Here is a 15,899-nt window from a genome sequence, read left to right as displayed (position 1 = left end):
CCAGGCTGTGGGGTCACACACAACCTTATCTTTCCTCACAACCAGCCAAGTATTACTGCTTGCTGGAATGGGATGGAAACTAACTTAGAACTTAATTCATGTAGAAGAAGGAGGGTGTAGTGGCTATTCTTAGCTCTTCTGCCTGTGGCAGCATGCTCATTCTCCAGCTCTTTGCTACTGGACTGCAGTTGCAGCACACTGACAACCTTTGTATCCCTCCTCTCCTCCCCCTTTACCTGCACAGTTTCGTTTTGATATACACAAATTCCGAGACTTCCAGTTACCACTCAAACGCAGAATTCTATGCCATACAAAATCTCCAAGGAAAATGAGGACTGTTGCACTGTTAAGATTATATCAGCCCAGCAAAATAAGGATCTATTTTGCATTGTCTGAGATTTGTGTGACTGCCAAGACAGTCAAAGGAACAGTTTCCAATACATTTTCCTTGCAATACCTTTAGATATATTACAACTCCTACAAGGCAAAATTATAAGAGACACAGGCAATAACAAACAAAAACAGTGATTTCAGTCTGAMAGGACTCTGAAATAATTCCGATGTTGCCTTCTTAGAGCTTTTTTAATGTCTTCATATTTCTTCATATTTTTGATAATCACTATGGATTTTCACTTTTGCACATTCCTATTYAAATCTTTGCCCCATCTTTTGATAAGCATTTAAATCAGCTGGAGATATTCTTGGATTTGCATCTGTCGCTGTTTGAAAAAATGTTCTACTTACCAGCTGTCTACTTACCAATTTAATTTGCCATCTTTTAAACGCAGTTGGAAGAATTAATCTTTACTAACACTCCAAGTGCAGTTGTCTCAAGGGTGGACTTGTACATGTTTAATATTTCCCTCTTTATTTTTCACTGTAATGTCCCATATTGTTAAGGAGGTGAAGAATAAAAATATTTCAACTTACCAGTTACATCAGATTTTATTTTGGTTTGAGTATCACACATTTTGTTGTAAATACATAAGACTTCCAGRAGCAGAACAGTAGTCTTCCTACTAGCCTATTTATTCACAATTACACCTGTGCTGTTGCAAAAGTGGAGTCTTAGCAGACTGCATTAACAMGATTAAATGGAGGAAGTAATAAGGCACAGACTGTTCCATTTCATTAAAGAAGGGAAGAAGACTGCTGGAGGCACTAAGTAATGAAAYAATGTTTTCTTTTGATACTCTATTAATGTATGAATTTCCTATTTCAGTCCAATGATTTTAAATTTCTTTTTTTCTGGAAATTCTGAAAATAAATCTCAGCTTTCCTTTGTCATCAGTTTTTGTTTCAAATATATCTATGACATAGAGGATTAGAGTGGCAGATGTAAGATGCCAAATTATTACAGAAAAAATCCCCATGTTGTGAAATGACATCTATATCCTGCCTATATACTTTCAGCCAGAGCTAAAAAGTAGATTTTCTTCCAGTGTTTTCCAATGTCATGTGACAGACCTGTCTGATTTTTTCCTGTTGAACATCCATTACRTGAAAGGAATATTAATTGAATCCCAGCTGCCCTCAGGTTTTACAGAAAAGGGGAACTTAGGGGTAAGCTCTTCATATCAATCTCTAACAGAGCTACTTAGAGCCTGGAACTACTGGGTTTTTTTCACCCCTAGGCTTCTATGATGACTAGAATTGCATCCTGGTTCATGTGTTACACTTGCAAAGGCATTCTGTGGCTGTTATGGACCAAATGTGGTGCAGCTGAATACAATGCAAGTTTTACACAGGCATTCTGTCGAAAATAAAATAAGTGAAAGAGTACATAACAAGAGACCACTTCTGCAAGAAAGCTAGTATGTTACATGCATTGCCTYTCACTAATTCACTTTTCCCTTCTGAGTCTCTGTGCATTTTCTGTGCTCAGAAAGAATTCCTTTCACCTCCACATTATATATCAATTCTGCTGCATTGTTACTTCACTTCCAGGTAACCTTTCCTTTTTAATCCGTTTTCTCGTGCCCTAACCTTTTGCATAAAGAAACTGTTGGAATAAGGGCTGATTCAGATTCTAAGAGTTCTGCCTTACTAACGCTGCATATTCATTTCCTCGGAATTTGTGCCAAAGATAAAACAGAGAGGACTTAACTTTCAAGATTCAGTTCACCTGATACATACAGAAAACTGTTAATCCTGCACACTACTGGAAAAAAACAGTTCAGAACTGCCATCTCAGCCACTTTGCTTTGAATGCTTGTTTGGATTAGATAACATAATTGAAAAATTTTTAAATAAAGAATCCAATGCAAAAGGAAGTATTARATGAGAGTTTTGAAGTTTATGAAAATAAGAAGAATTACTGGAGATTGGGATATGTACAGAAAACAAACACATGAGCTGGGAATACTCCAGCTGAAAAGATATTTTCCCAAAAATACTGAAAACATTATTTGAGGGATAATAAAGAACAGGATGAGTTCATTACTTGCAACAACTAATTTCAATCTGCAAAAGCATTACACAGCTCTTTTTTTCATGTCTGTTTCTAGAACCAGTCACATATAGCCTACATGTGTTGCTGTGGGTTTATAATCTTAAATTGTCTTTATAATCTTAAACAGTCTCAAACTCTTGGCCTGTGGCATTTTGATGAATAAATATTTCCTGGCCTGGTAAAAAGCAGTTTTCCGTTATTTCATTAATCGAAGCCCTTTGATGTTATGGAGCATAATTTTTCTTGACTGGGTAAATAATTGGTGTATAATTTTCCTTCTGTTGCAACAGCATTTCATTCTGCTGAAGTACTGATTGCCTAACAAGATCTTCAAGTCTCACTGTTTCATAAAATATTACAGTTTCCCATTAGACACACTGCTTTCCTCTCAGATAAAACACATGGATCAAAGAAATGGCCAAAAGAAATGAACAATATTTAAGTGGGTTTTTTCCCCTCTTTTCCCTCTCTAATTTGTGTAACTGAAAATTAGTTCTGCATGAGTCAGAAAGAAACCAATAGATTGCTGCCAAATACTACATACCCTTCTGATGCATGATTTAGTACTGAGCTGGTACTGAGCAGTGATTACAGACACACAGGYTTTCAGATCAAGAACTATCACTTGACTAGCACCCTAATAAATCCCACTGTATGTCCTGTTGGATGTGCTCTGCCTCTACAGGCTTCAGGGTGTAAGGACTCAATACAATGAACTATCTCAAACACTGTCAGAGAAGGAAGTTCTCATAAAATAAGCCACCACAACAGGAACTYAAGAAAAACACAGATGGCAAATAGGGAGATATTAATACCAGACCTAAATGGAYGTGAAGGTTTGGAATTAGCACACTGGGCAAATTCCACCCCGCAGACTGCAGGAAAAATGCAGATGGCAACAAGAAGAAGACACAAGGCCGGATGAAGCAGATCGGGGTAACCTATCCAGACAAAATTCCCACCACGGCAAACTGTGAGAAAGGAACAGCTTTCCCATGGTATGGGAACAGCATCTATACCTCACGGAACATTTCAGAACTCCCAGCATTCGGCACACGCGTGTGAAGAAGGATGAGCAGGATGCTGCAGTAATCCATGCGGTGGTGCTATCTTTCACTGAATCCCTCACTCTCTTTCCCCCTTCTTTCTATTTCTATCTCTGCCTCTACCTCACATTTATGGTTTAAAAAAATACATACAATTGACTTTGGTATATGGTCTTGTTTGTACCTCAATTCAGGCAGAGGCATCCCTTAACAATTGGGTCCTAACACAGGACAGGCAGAATTTGGATGCAGAAGTCTAATCAATATTTACATTTTGTAATGAGACCTCAGTCCCAGAAAAAMATGTAAGTATTTTAACTCTTGCAGAAATCTAATACAATATTCAGTTTTTGTTTCTAGAAATGTACCCCACTGACTCTCAGTTGAAAAAACTTTATGTTGAAGAGTATAATGTCAAGAGCCAAACAAATACAAAATGAAAACTCCACTCATCTACAGCACAGATTAAAACAAGCATTTTAAGATTCTGAAATCCAAGCATTTTAAGATTCCTTTTGACCACGAAACTGTCCGATGAGCTGGCTTAATAGCCTGAACCAACATACAATCTCAGTAAATGGGATCACCACGCACCCAGCTTTCTTCTTAACTCTTYGAACACAAATAGACCATAGAGCCATGGAATAGTCWGGGCTGGAAGGRACCTTAAAGGGTCATCTAGTTCCARAYTTCCTGCAATGAGCATAGAAAAGTCCTATTTGCACATTCATGACAAAACACTGCCTGTGTTCAATAGGAAGATTATTTTTCTAGATGATAAATATGTTTGAGTGAAGTGTTTAAAGAGAAAAAGGGTGGAGTTTCCAGCACTGTTTAATTCTGTACCACCCATATCACGTTGAAGGGTATGGTTTCAGCAGGAGGGAGCCAGGGCCAGCAGTGGCAGGGCTGCTGTCCTTTCATGGGCTCAAGGGACGAGTTGTGGAAGCTTTGGGGTCAGCCTGGCAGAGCCAGCACCCCTCTGCCACTGCAGTTCCTCTGAGCTGCACCTTTTCAGGTCGGTGCTAAAGACAGAAAAGGAAAACAGCGGCAGAGTGGAGCAGAGTCCRGATGAGCTGCAACCACAGCAGCTGCAGCCAGAACTGCTGAGAGCTCCACTCCTGCTCCCAAGAAGCMAGGCCCAGGACAAGGCTCCCCTGACCTGCTACAGAGCCCTCCCAGGYACCACGAGGTTTTGCCTTGTCCTTGCTTTTCCAATGTTTTTGTGCTGSGAGAGGGAGGTTAAGCCTTGACTCTCCCTGACATACACTGCCTTTGTTTTCCCATATACCATGTGGCCCAGCATGGGGCCAGTCACCATTTCTGACTTTGTCTGGGAAAAYCTTGGGTGCTGTCTTTGGGAAGTGTTTTGTTTGCTCAGTGGAAAACACCCTTTTTTTGTGCAAAACTCTCTGTTTTACATTCTTTTATTAATAYTTTTGTCATTACTGTGATTTTTCACTGAAGTGTGATTCCAGTTTATAATCTTCCCTAGTGTTTCTTCCACTATCAGAAGAGGGTGGGGGAAAGGGAGTAKCTTGAGTGGGCTTAATTATCCTGCTGTGTTTTAAACTGCCACATTAAAAAAGGAAGGAATTTGGCACCACTGAACAATTTGGATATTAGCTTTATTCCTAAGTGAGTTAATTCTCTCATCAGTCTAATTTGCTGAGTAGTAAATAGTATTTTATAACACATACAATCACAGAATGAACTACGGAAATAACGAATGTAAACAATTCATCCCAGCACTTTAGAGAGAAAATAAACTATACAAAATTGTTGCACAGAAACTGATCATAGAAGTACAGTAAAAAACTCCCACAAAACCAACACCATTCTGCTGAAAGACAAGCATAAAATTAAAAAATTGATTGGGTATTTCTTTTTTTTTGGTAAAAGTAACAAATACTCAACATGGTCTGCTGAAGCCACCCTGTGCACTACTATAGCTCAGGAGTCCTTYAGCTTCTTGTAGATAAAATCTGGTTTGGCTGACAGCTGAGGTAAAAATTATTTCACTAATGCAAAACAAACCTGGCCATCACTTCAGAGATAACAAAYGTGGAGATCAGGAGAGAGGCACAGTGGAATTCACTTCCACCTAGCAACCTGACTCTTGTTAAGAGAAGATAGATGTAGCYTGTCCTGGCTCCGGCCACATTTAATTTTTGCAGTAGACAAGGCAGGGCATGGATAGGACACGGAGATTATTCTCTACCACCTCATGTCATTGCTGGGGGAGGAGGAAAGGGAGTCTTCCAGGGAGAAAGGGTTCCCTTCTGGTTGRCTAAGTGTGGCAGAAGGAGGACAAGTGGATACATCAGGTAATGCTGGCTCTAAGCTGGAGCATGCAACTGAGAAATGCTGTTTCCAAGGAATCACGCGTGAATCCTTTGTCTATATTGTACGCTTCGTTATTAATACGGATCTCATTGCTCCTTCCAGTAAATTGCTCTTACCCCAGCCTGTGATCTTCACCATTTGAGCTTTCAATTCTTCTCTCCAGCTCCAAGAGGGGGTAAGGAAAGGGAAGAGTCTGGGGGGGAGGGAGCAAGCAGCAAATGTAGACCCAGATGAGGTCAAGTGTACACATTCCATTTGCCAGAGTTTGTACRGAGTGCAATTATCATCACACATCAACTCACTGGTACTGATGTCAATGAAAGCAGAATGAACAGCGTGTCGGGTACCTACCCAACTTCAGCAATACCAAGATCTTTGTTCCACTCTCTTGGCTGCACCTTGGCTGTGGAAAGACTGCAGACAGATTCAAAGGACTTGAGCAAGACAGAAACATCCCAGGGCCCACCAGTGTGGACCAGAAGCAAAACACCCCGCTGTGTGAGAGAGAGAGTGCACACTACCAGTAACCTGTGGTTTTTCCTGYGTGACCACAGAGAGGTCATGAAGAAACTTTTTTAAAAACCTGGATGACAGCTTTATGGAACAGGTCCTAAAGGAACTAAGTATGAAAGATGCCCTCCTTGATCCACTGCTTGTCAACAGGGTGGATGTTGGGAGCAAAGTGAAGATTGGCCACAACCACCAAAGTCTTGTCCACAGTGAAGTGACTGAATTTAAAATATCATGATCACATGAAGTGATCGAATTTAAAATCTCTGTAGAAGTAAGATAAAGTGCCAGCAAAACCTCAACTCTGGACACAAGGAAAGCAAGCTTTAAGCTGCTTAGGGAATCAGTAAGCAAGGTCTCATGGGGAAATGTTTTTGCAGGTGCTGGGGACCATCAGTGGTGGCCATTTTTTAAATGYCCCCTCCAAAGGGCACAGGAGCAGAAATTCCCAAATGTCCGAAGTCAATCAGGTGGGGCATCTACTGGGTTTCCTTGGCTRAACAGGAATCTTGTCTCAAAAATAAGGCAAAAAAGCACATCACCTGAMCAGTGGAAGCAAGGTCAGGTGGCATGGGAGGAATACGGACATGTTGCTGCCACTGTAGGGAGAAAATTCATGCACCCAAAGATCAACTGTATTCTAGCCAGAATTGTGTGGCACAACACAGAGARCTTTTTTAGAGAGCTCAATAGCAAAAGGCAGTGCAGAGGTAACACTGGCCCACTACAGGATGAGGATGGTCACCTTTAACAGGGACAGGGACAAGGCTAAGGTGTTCACTGCATTCTTTGCCTCTGTCCCTAGCAGAGATGATGGACCAAGGCGGGTCTGAGTGCCCTGAGCTGGAGGACAACTGCAAAAATGATCAATTCCCAACAGACCATGAACTAGTGCAGGATCTGCTGCTACAGCTAGACCCCTACAAATCTATGGGGCCACATGGGATTCATCCATAAATCCTCAAAGAGCTGGCTGTTATCATTGCAAAGCCTCTCTTGACAATTCTCAAGCAGTCTTGTGAATCCAGAGAGATCCCAGCTGAGCAGTCAAAAAGGGCAAGAAGTCAACGCATTGAAACTACAGGTCAGTATCACTTGAGCCCTTGGTACAATAATGGAAAAGATTATTCTGGTAAGTATTGAAAAATACCTAGAGGACAATGCAGTCATCAGTGACAGCCAGCACAGCTTCATGAAGGAGAAGTCCTGCTTGTCCAACCTGATTTCCTTCTACAAGAGTGTAATCCTCCYAGTTCATCCAGGAAACCCAGTAAATGTAATCTTTTTGAACTTCAGCAAAGCATTTGACACTCTCAAAGGATCCTTCTGGACAAAACMTCCAGGCCAAAGATGAATAACTGTGTTACCTGATGAGTAAGCAATTGGCTCATGGGTCAGCCACAAGGGGTGATARCGAATGGGGAAACAGCAGGCTGGCATCCAGTCACTAGTGGGGTTCTGCAGGGCTTCATCCTTGGCCCAGCTTTCTTCAAMATATTTGTTAACAATATGGATGTAGAACTCTTAAGGAATATTAAATAAGTTTGCCGATGGTACTAAATTGAGAGGAGCTGTCGACTCCYAGACAGCCCTGCAAAGATCTTGACTTGTAACAATGCTGAGCAATCACCAACCACATAAAGTTCTACAAGGTGAAGTATTCTGCACCTGGGATGGGACAACCCTGGGTGTGTGCATAGACTGGGGAATGAGAGGCTGGAGAGCAGTGCCAGGAAAGGGACCTGGGGGTCCTGGTCAGTGGAAAGCTGACCATAAGCCAGCAGTGTCCTGGCAGCCAGGAGGGCCAAGCGTGTCCTGAGGGACATCAGGCCCAGCATGGCCAGCCGGGCAAGGGAGGGGATTGTCCCACTCTGCTCTGACCTGGGGTGGCCTCAGCTCCAGTGCTGGGGGCAGCTTTGGGCAGTAAGATATTAGAGAGCACCCAAAGAAGGGCCACAAGGCTGTTGAAGGGACTAGAGGGGAAGCCTTATGAGGAGTGGYTGAGGTGCCTTGGTTTGTCCAGCCTGGAGGAGATCTGAGTGGAGATTTCAYTGTGGTCTTCAACATCCTGATGAGAGGAAGTGGAGAAGTAGGTACAGATCTCTTCCCTCTTCTGAGCAGTGGGAGGACTCAAGGAAACATCAAGAAACCGAATCAGAGGAGGTTTAGGTTACAYATAAGGTAAAGAGCACAGTATTGAGTGGGCGTCATACTCGTTACCATACAGTAGCCTCTGGGAAGTTTAACAATATAACGGACTGCTAAAAACCACCCTGMAAGCCTTGGGTGGGGGAAGATGCCCACACTGGCATCTTCATTTGGCAAAGGCCACCAATTTAGTTGAGCTGGCCCTGCTCAATAATAATCTTCATATACCATAGAATGGGATAAAGTCCTTGTGTGGTGCATCTGTTGAACGTGTTTGGGAAGATAGTTTGGATTAGTCCTGCCTCAAGCAAAGGCAAACCCATCTGTGGAATCATTTTGCTCAAGGACCTGGGTGTACTTGGTGAGTAATGCTGATGGATGGGGAAACATGATGTATATGYTAAGGGGATTTGATATTTAGGTGAGAACAGTCTGTAATGTTTCATTGTATAATGTTTGTAGCTGAATGACCCTGCTATTGTGTGCCATAACTACCATGGACAGTGAATATGGACTGCTCCAGATAACACCAGTCATGTGCTCGTGATGCAGCAACCAGCTGACAGCACATCAGCTCTCCAGCCCTGGAAGACATCTAGAACAGACAGAACACACAGTCATGGACTCAAGGAACATGACAGACACCTTGGAGGCATGGCCACTGACTATAGAAATTATGCTTGTGTATGTGTCTCTATATATGTATATAGTTGGCAGGTGAAGGATCAAGGTATGATGTTGATAGTTTAGGATAAGGGATGGATAATGTCTTGGTTCCCATCAAGGCTGTGTTAACTATTTGCAGTTGCTGGGGGATGGGTATAGTTAGGATCCAGAAATTATTTGCTATCACCTCAAGTCATGCCAGGGGCAGGAGTAAGGAAGTCTCTTCTGGGGAGAATGTGTTCCTTCTGGTCAATAAGGAGTGGCAGATGGAGCGGTCATATTACCCTGGTTCTGGGGCTGAGTCGTCAGCCAACACACATTCTGAGCAATCACATGTGAACTGTTTGCCTATCTTTAACACTGTTACTATTATTGTTGCTGCTCATTTTCTTATCACATTGCTCTTTCCAGTAAATTGTTCTTATCTCAACCCCCAATCTTCATTTTTTTGTGCCTACAATTCTCCTCTCCATCCTGCAACAGGAAAGGGAAAAGAGCRAAAGGCGTATGTTTTGGAGAATCTCAGTGGGAGCACTAAATTTTGGACCACCATTCCTAAACCATGTCATACCCATACACAGAACTCTGTTTCTTCTGCTGGTCTTGATAATTTCATAAAACAATATCCAGGTATCCGGGGAGTAAGAGAGAGAGAAAAAAGAGTACATAAGACTCCTGGTTCCGAAACTCACTTGGTATGGACTGATCAGGGTTGCCAAAGTCAGTGCATGTGCCAAATTATATTAATTATAATTATTAGATTAATTATACTGTGAATAGGCTCCTCTTTTCATTTTTTTCCTGTTAGACAACAGTTGAAAAATAGAGTGTTATAAAAAGGCTGTAAGTAATTGCACTATTTTCCTTCTGAAGGCTGCATATGGTACATCCCCCAGTTTTAACTGCCAGAACTGTAGAAAATTGAGCAGCAGGTTCTAGGTTGTGGCCCTGCACAATAAAAGGAAGGTGCTTCTGTTCATTTATTTTAAGAAGTAGGTATTGTCCTTGGGGAATGTGATCAGATGAACCTCGCTGTCTCTTTTGCTTTGTATATTCTGTATAGCCATGCAAGCTGTGATCAATCTCGCCAGTGCCCTTTTGGATGCTGGCCTTCCTCCTTTGCTCAACAGAACAGAAAGAAAAGCCCTACAGTATCCTGAAATCCTTGTGATCTGTAAATCTAAGTCTTTGCAGCCCTAGGGACATTTCAACGATGTGAATCRAGTTCTATTCCACTTGCAAGCTAAAGATACAAAAATGGTGATGCTATGTTCTAGTTTACAGAAATGTATCAAGAATCCTGGTGCTTTAATCAGAGCTGCTATGTAGGATAGAATTTGGATGGCATAATATATATGTGGTTCCCACAATCACAGCAAAAGGATCAGCACACAAATTGGTAGCAGGACTTTCTGTCAGCTCTTTTTTTATTCTGGTTTTTTTTTCTGAAAAATCCCAACAGACTTTTACAAGGGAAGCCATGAATGAGACAGAGCATGCTCTAAAGGCCTATTAGTCCACTGTGCAGTGCATGTTAAGCTGAAAGACTTCCGAATGATAAGAGAGGCCACGTCTTCATGGACAGAAAACAAGTATCTTTGGACAACCTTGTAACATTGAGGTGACAGACTTCCTCTGTTCATATGAACTCTTAAGGTCTTTGAAAAACCCTGAGTGAGTGTTAAGAACTAGGGACCAGAGTATCATTCATAGAAAAACTGGTAAAGAGATTATGGAGATGTACGAAATGATATCTTTGAACCGCACTGGAAGTGCTGAGCTCAGATTTTCAGCTGGTCCATTATTATACTTCATCATTTAAACTTGCAAGATCTTTGTAATTGGTTTTGACTTTTGTCTCACCATTTACTTCCWATTTTGCCTTCCAAGAAATGACTGACCCCCCCTTGATAAAAAAAGACTTCTCCCTAAAATGCRTGACACACGTCCCAGACACATGCAAAGAGAATTCACAGGTATATACATAGAGAAGCAAGTCAGGCATGTTAGATTCCTATAGTCCAGATGCTCACACCTCACCTAATCAGTTTTGCTGTAGAAAACCACTGACTTTCCAGAAAAATTGTTGCTCTTTTCATTRTTTCAAACTTTGTGTGTAACATGTCACGTGTGTCAGTATCTTGCTATTGGATGATAGTACTGGAGGAAACAGTTTGTAATTGACTATTGCCTGTAGGTCAGTTTAGTTCTTCTAGTGGCCTATATGCTTTTCTCCAATCTTCACTGGTTGCCCAATTTATTAATATTTTACTATGATTTAAAAAGCCAGTAAATATCTAAATTGTGAGTCAGCTTCTAGGAAGGAATACTTTGATAGCTGCTTTCCAGTTGAAAGTACTGATCTATACTGCACACTTTCTGCTTGATAGTCTGAATATGAATGCCATAGTTTGGACACTGAAAAGTACATTTGCCTGCACAGGATAAATAGCTATGTGCCCCAAATTTTGAACATTAAGGGAAATCATTTTTATGTTGCTCTTTTTTTCTTTTGTCTTTTTCTTTTTCTTTTGTCTTTTTCTCTCCCCTCCCCTCCCCTCTTTTTCTTTTCTTTTCTTTAAGTGTCCACAATAAATTTCAGCTTTCCATGACAACAGACCCATTGTCTCCCAAGCACTTGGTCTGACTTGTTAAGGAAAGATGTCCTTTATACAGACTTATGTCTCACAAGGGAAGCAGAGGTAAGTCTAARGGCATATTTTTGTTCCTTTTCTTTAAGCAAGAGCAAACTGCATTCCGTAGTTTTTTATATACAAGGAAAATCAGCAACCTAAATATTTTCAGTAGTTACTGATCAATTAAGAGTACTGACTACACATTGAAAATAAAAACCAAACCAGAAGGATTTATGCAAGTTAGGTAATTAAGTAAATTGTATCAAAAGAAAGCCTTTGCAAGAGTTTTCTAGTATCTAAATGTAAATGTATACTTAACCAAAGTGCCTCTTGGTTTTATTCCTATAAACTGCTGTGACCACACTCAGCTTCCTATAATTTGTTCCAATTTAAACTCTAGACTCCCTATAACCATAATGTCGTGTTGGAAACCAATAAAGTGGGACAATTTATCTGCCAGTGGCCACAGTGAGACCTCTGTAATTCCATTTTACTGTAAGGAAACAGTAAATTCTCTCTGGGATCTCTTCATTATATGCATTAGCAAATGGTATTTGACTGGCAGCAATGCAGCAGCTGAACRGGGCTTGTATCGTGAGCCTTCAGCCTGCCATGCCCACACACTAGAAACGGAGAGGTGAAATGACAAATGCATCAGAAATATTTCAGTGGGCATCCTGAACCTAATGAATTTGTGCTCCATCTTGCTGGAAGGAGAGTGGAGATCTTGTGCCTTACATAAAACTCAGACAGTTTTCACACACAAGAACACTGCCTGCCACGTTATAAGGTCAGTTACAAAGAAAGCATCACTGTTGGGTTTCTAGTCATGAATTTCATGCTTATTAATAATACACAAAAAGAACATYAAACCTTTCTAAAACAACAAGCCCAGAGCTTTGCTGTAATACCTCTGCCAGCACTTTTCCTTTGCACTCCTAAAGACACATATGGTGCTTTTCAAAGAATGAGTGCTTTTAAGTCACTATTCTAAATACTACCATAGGCTGTTTCCAAGCACCACATGTGAATAATACATGCAGAATTCAACAAATTTTAAAATAATGAAAAAAATTAATTATTAACTAAAGATCATGTTTGTTGCAGGCAGAAGACAGGTAGTAGAGTAAGCATGAGCTACTAAATGTACTGTGCTTCTATTTTAGTTACTGTGTTCAACAGAATCTTCAAGCACATGACAAGGCTCGTGGCATTGTCCTTCAAAGTCCACCAGGAAATGRAGAGATACTCCAATCAGTATGACAGCTTTATTCAGACTGGTGACTTGCAAGAATATTTATCACACTGAGATACATTAGGGTCAGAACTAAAATACCCCRAAGAGGCTTYGGTACATGGACACCTGTCTCTAAAGTGGAACTAGTAAACCTGTATGAAGTGCTTAAATGCTTCTACAGTGTACAAGCAGCCCACTGATTTGCCATTGTGTCTGGGTTGTGAACTGCTAACACACAAAAGCTGAAGAAGAAAAGACAGTATCTTGGGCAACATACCTAGGGATGTTTCTCATTTTGAAATTTTGCCCAATTTCCTTCCCAACAGCAACTAACTAATAAGACTGTACTAATGACATWGGAATATATGGGAAGTAGTGAATGAGCTATTCTAATACAATAATTAGTTACACCAAATATAAGCATTTCCATATAGTGATGTTTTTGCCCATTTGCCCAAAGCACCTGTTTTTTTCTGACAAAACTTTAACAAACATATCTGGAACTTCATTAAGGCTAAATGGAACACAGCTTTGCAATCCTAGCTGTACAACACATACTGGGTGGGATTTTGTTTGTTTATTTGTTTTGTTACAGATACAGGGCAAAGAATAACTCGTTTGCAAACCCATGCCTGACAGCCTTTGGGATGCTGCCACATCAGAGAAAAAACACTATAACGTGTAAGCCCCAAACAGCCATGCACACCAAGAAGTGCAAAATGCTCATGCCACACAGAACTCCAGGGACATTTAGGTAATTAGGGAAATGTGTTCTGGTGTACTAGGAACAATGTATCAGAACACTTTCACAAGACATGGTGAGAGGCCTCAGTAAGAGCCTCTCTTTCATCAACTGATAAAGCTTATCACCAGCTACGGAACAAAGGGAAAAAGGAGTATCAAGTGAATCACAAATACAGCTTCCTGCCATGCCAGTGAAAAAATACATCCTTGTCAGAAGCCTTTCATCCAGCCATTTAAAAAGAAATGAGAACAAGCTGTAAGAAGAGAAGAGACCACTATGAGAACAGTGGTGTTACTGTAACTTTTTATCACTGTCACACTGCTTCGTCATTATGTTGGGTATACTTTTCCGTCTTCCCCTTCCAGGAGCTGCCAATGAATTTAGAGAAATATAAACTTTTACCATCTTCCACTTAGATTAAAAAAACCTCTCAAAATAACCAAAGCTAAAGGCAGAAAATAGCTGACTAGCAGTATTAGTCATCTTCATAAAACATGAAAGTGTACAGAAAGAAGATTCTAGTTTCCTAGGCCATGAAATATAAGCCTTCTTCACTGGTTTATACTGATTGTCCTTGAAAACAATTCAAAATGTAACTTCCTAATGAGATAGAAGAGCTGATGAAATCTAAGAATAGAGTTTAAAAAAAAAAGGTACAGTAAAAAGTAGTTTTATTGGCATTTTAAATTCTGATATGTATCCAGGCAAGACTTACCTACTTGAAAGTGAGATTTCCCAGTCTGTGCTGAGACTGAGAACTTGATTTGCTTAATAAAGTTCAATGAATGGTGCAGCAGAACAACCATATTTATCAATGTTACAAACTACAATATTGTTCTATTCTTAAACATGGAATTACAGTCGTAATACAGATGCCGAAAATGGAACTGCTATTAGAAATGTCTTAATAGTAAAGTATACTCAGGTCTGCCTATAATCACCTTTCTACCCACCTTTCCCCACAAATGCTATTTATAGGGAAAGAAAAGTCTGTGTCATCCCTTTGCACAGGTGTCATGCATAATGCAGTTACTATGTTTTTCTGCACCTCAGCAGTGCAACCGCTTCCCATAACTACATAGAGAAAAAAAATGACCCTAACTCAGATTACTTTACAAGAGACTGTCCTTACTAATATAGCTTTTATTACTTAAGATGATATTGAATAACTATGGATAGCATTAGTATTTTCAATTCAGGTGGTTCCTACATTCAGTTATTAACCAATCCTACTTCTTGTTCACTTGGACACTAATTACTTCTGATCTGTGACTCAGAAAATGTGAGCAAAGTGTAATACTGGTCTCACTGAGAACCACCTACCTAGGTAAGGGGGAAACAAGAAGCCAGAGATATATGCTGTAAGTGCAGCCCATGTTAACATCTTACTCACTGTAGCTTTAGTTGCTAGAGTCAAGAAGGCAAAAGAAACATAAAATTCTGCAGTATTTGCAGGTTCTTCTCATACTGTCTTAACAAGTAGTACAAAGAAAATCTGGCATTCAAACAGATRTTTTGCTTCACAGAAAAATGATGAAAAAACATTATTAAAAATCCCATGAAAATGGTTTAATCTGGTAAAAAGTCATAAACACTAACAAAAAGGTAAGCAAACCAATTCAAACCAGATGTTTTCAATGTCTATGTCAAACATTTTGTAACAAATTTCTCTCCCCACCTCATAGGTCTAAAGCTTTAACTGGCAGACAGTTAAAATAAGTCTTTGAAATACCTAGGAATGAAAAGCAAATTGAGTTATGACAGTGTAAGATGCAACTGATGATACAATGYCAATCCTGTTTTATACAGTTCAGTCTTCAAACAACATGTCTGGRAGAAAATATAAATCTGCTTTCTTCAAGTGACTCATGCTCCTTTCCCAAGAAGTAGTTTGGGCTATTATTACATGTAWCAGTAGGCTCTGTGCTTAAGGGTTTCTCAAATAGGATGATACTAATGGTTAGTGTGCAACTACATACAGATCCCTCTTCCTCTTGTCAAATCTAAATATCAGTAACTAGCTATGAGAGAACAAATCTTTATTGGGCAACTTTCAAAATTATCTTTTCTGCAGAAAGAATTCTATTATCTTCAAGAAAATGCCCCCACAAGG

General features: G+C 40.2%; 1 protein-coding gene across 1 annotated transcript in view; it reads right to left on the bottom strand.

The window, feature by feature from the left end:
- The window catches only part of RORB (RAR related orphan receptor B), a 52,113-nt gene extending 48,564 nt beyond the window's left edge, over positions 1-3,549 (bottom strand). The window contains 1 exon segment of the mRNA XM_057373145.1: positions 3,472-3,549. Within this exon segment, the coding sequence (XP_057229128.1) occupies positions 3,472-3,549 (78 nt within the window).
- Positions 3,550-15,899: the final 12,350 nt, after the last annotated feature.

Source organism: Malurus melanocephalus, unplaced genomic scaffold (genome assembly GCF_030028575.1).
Source record: "Malurus melanocephalus ecotype Western Australia unplaced genomic scaffold, MMel_1.1 scaffold_7, whole genome shotgun sequence".
Lineage (NCBI taxonomy): Eukaryota > Metazoa > Chordata > Aves > Passeriformes > Maluridae > Malurus > Malurus melanocephalus.
The sequence above is the reverse complement of the archived record's forward strand: the minus strand, read 5'-3'. Positions and strand labels throughout refer to the sequence as shown.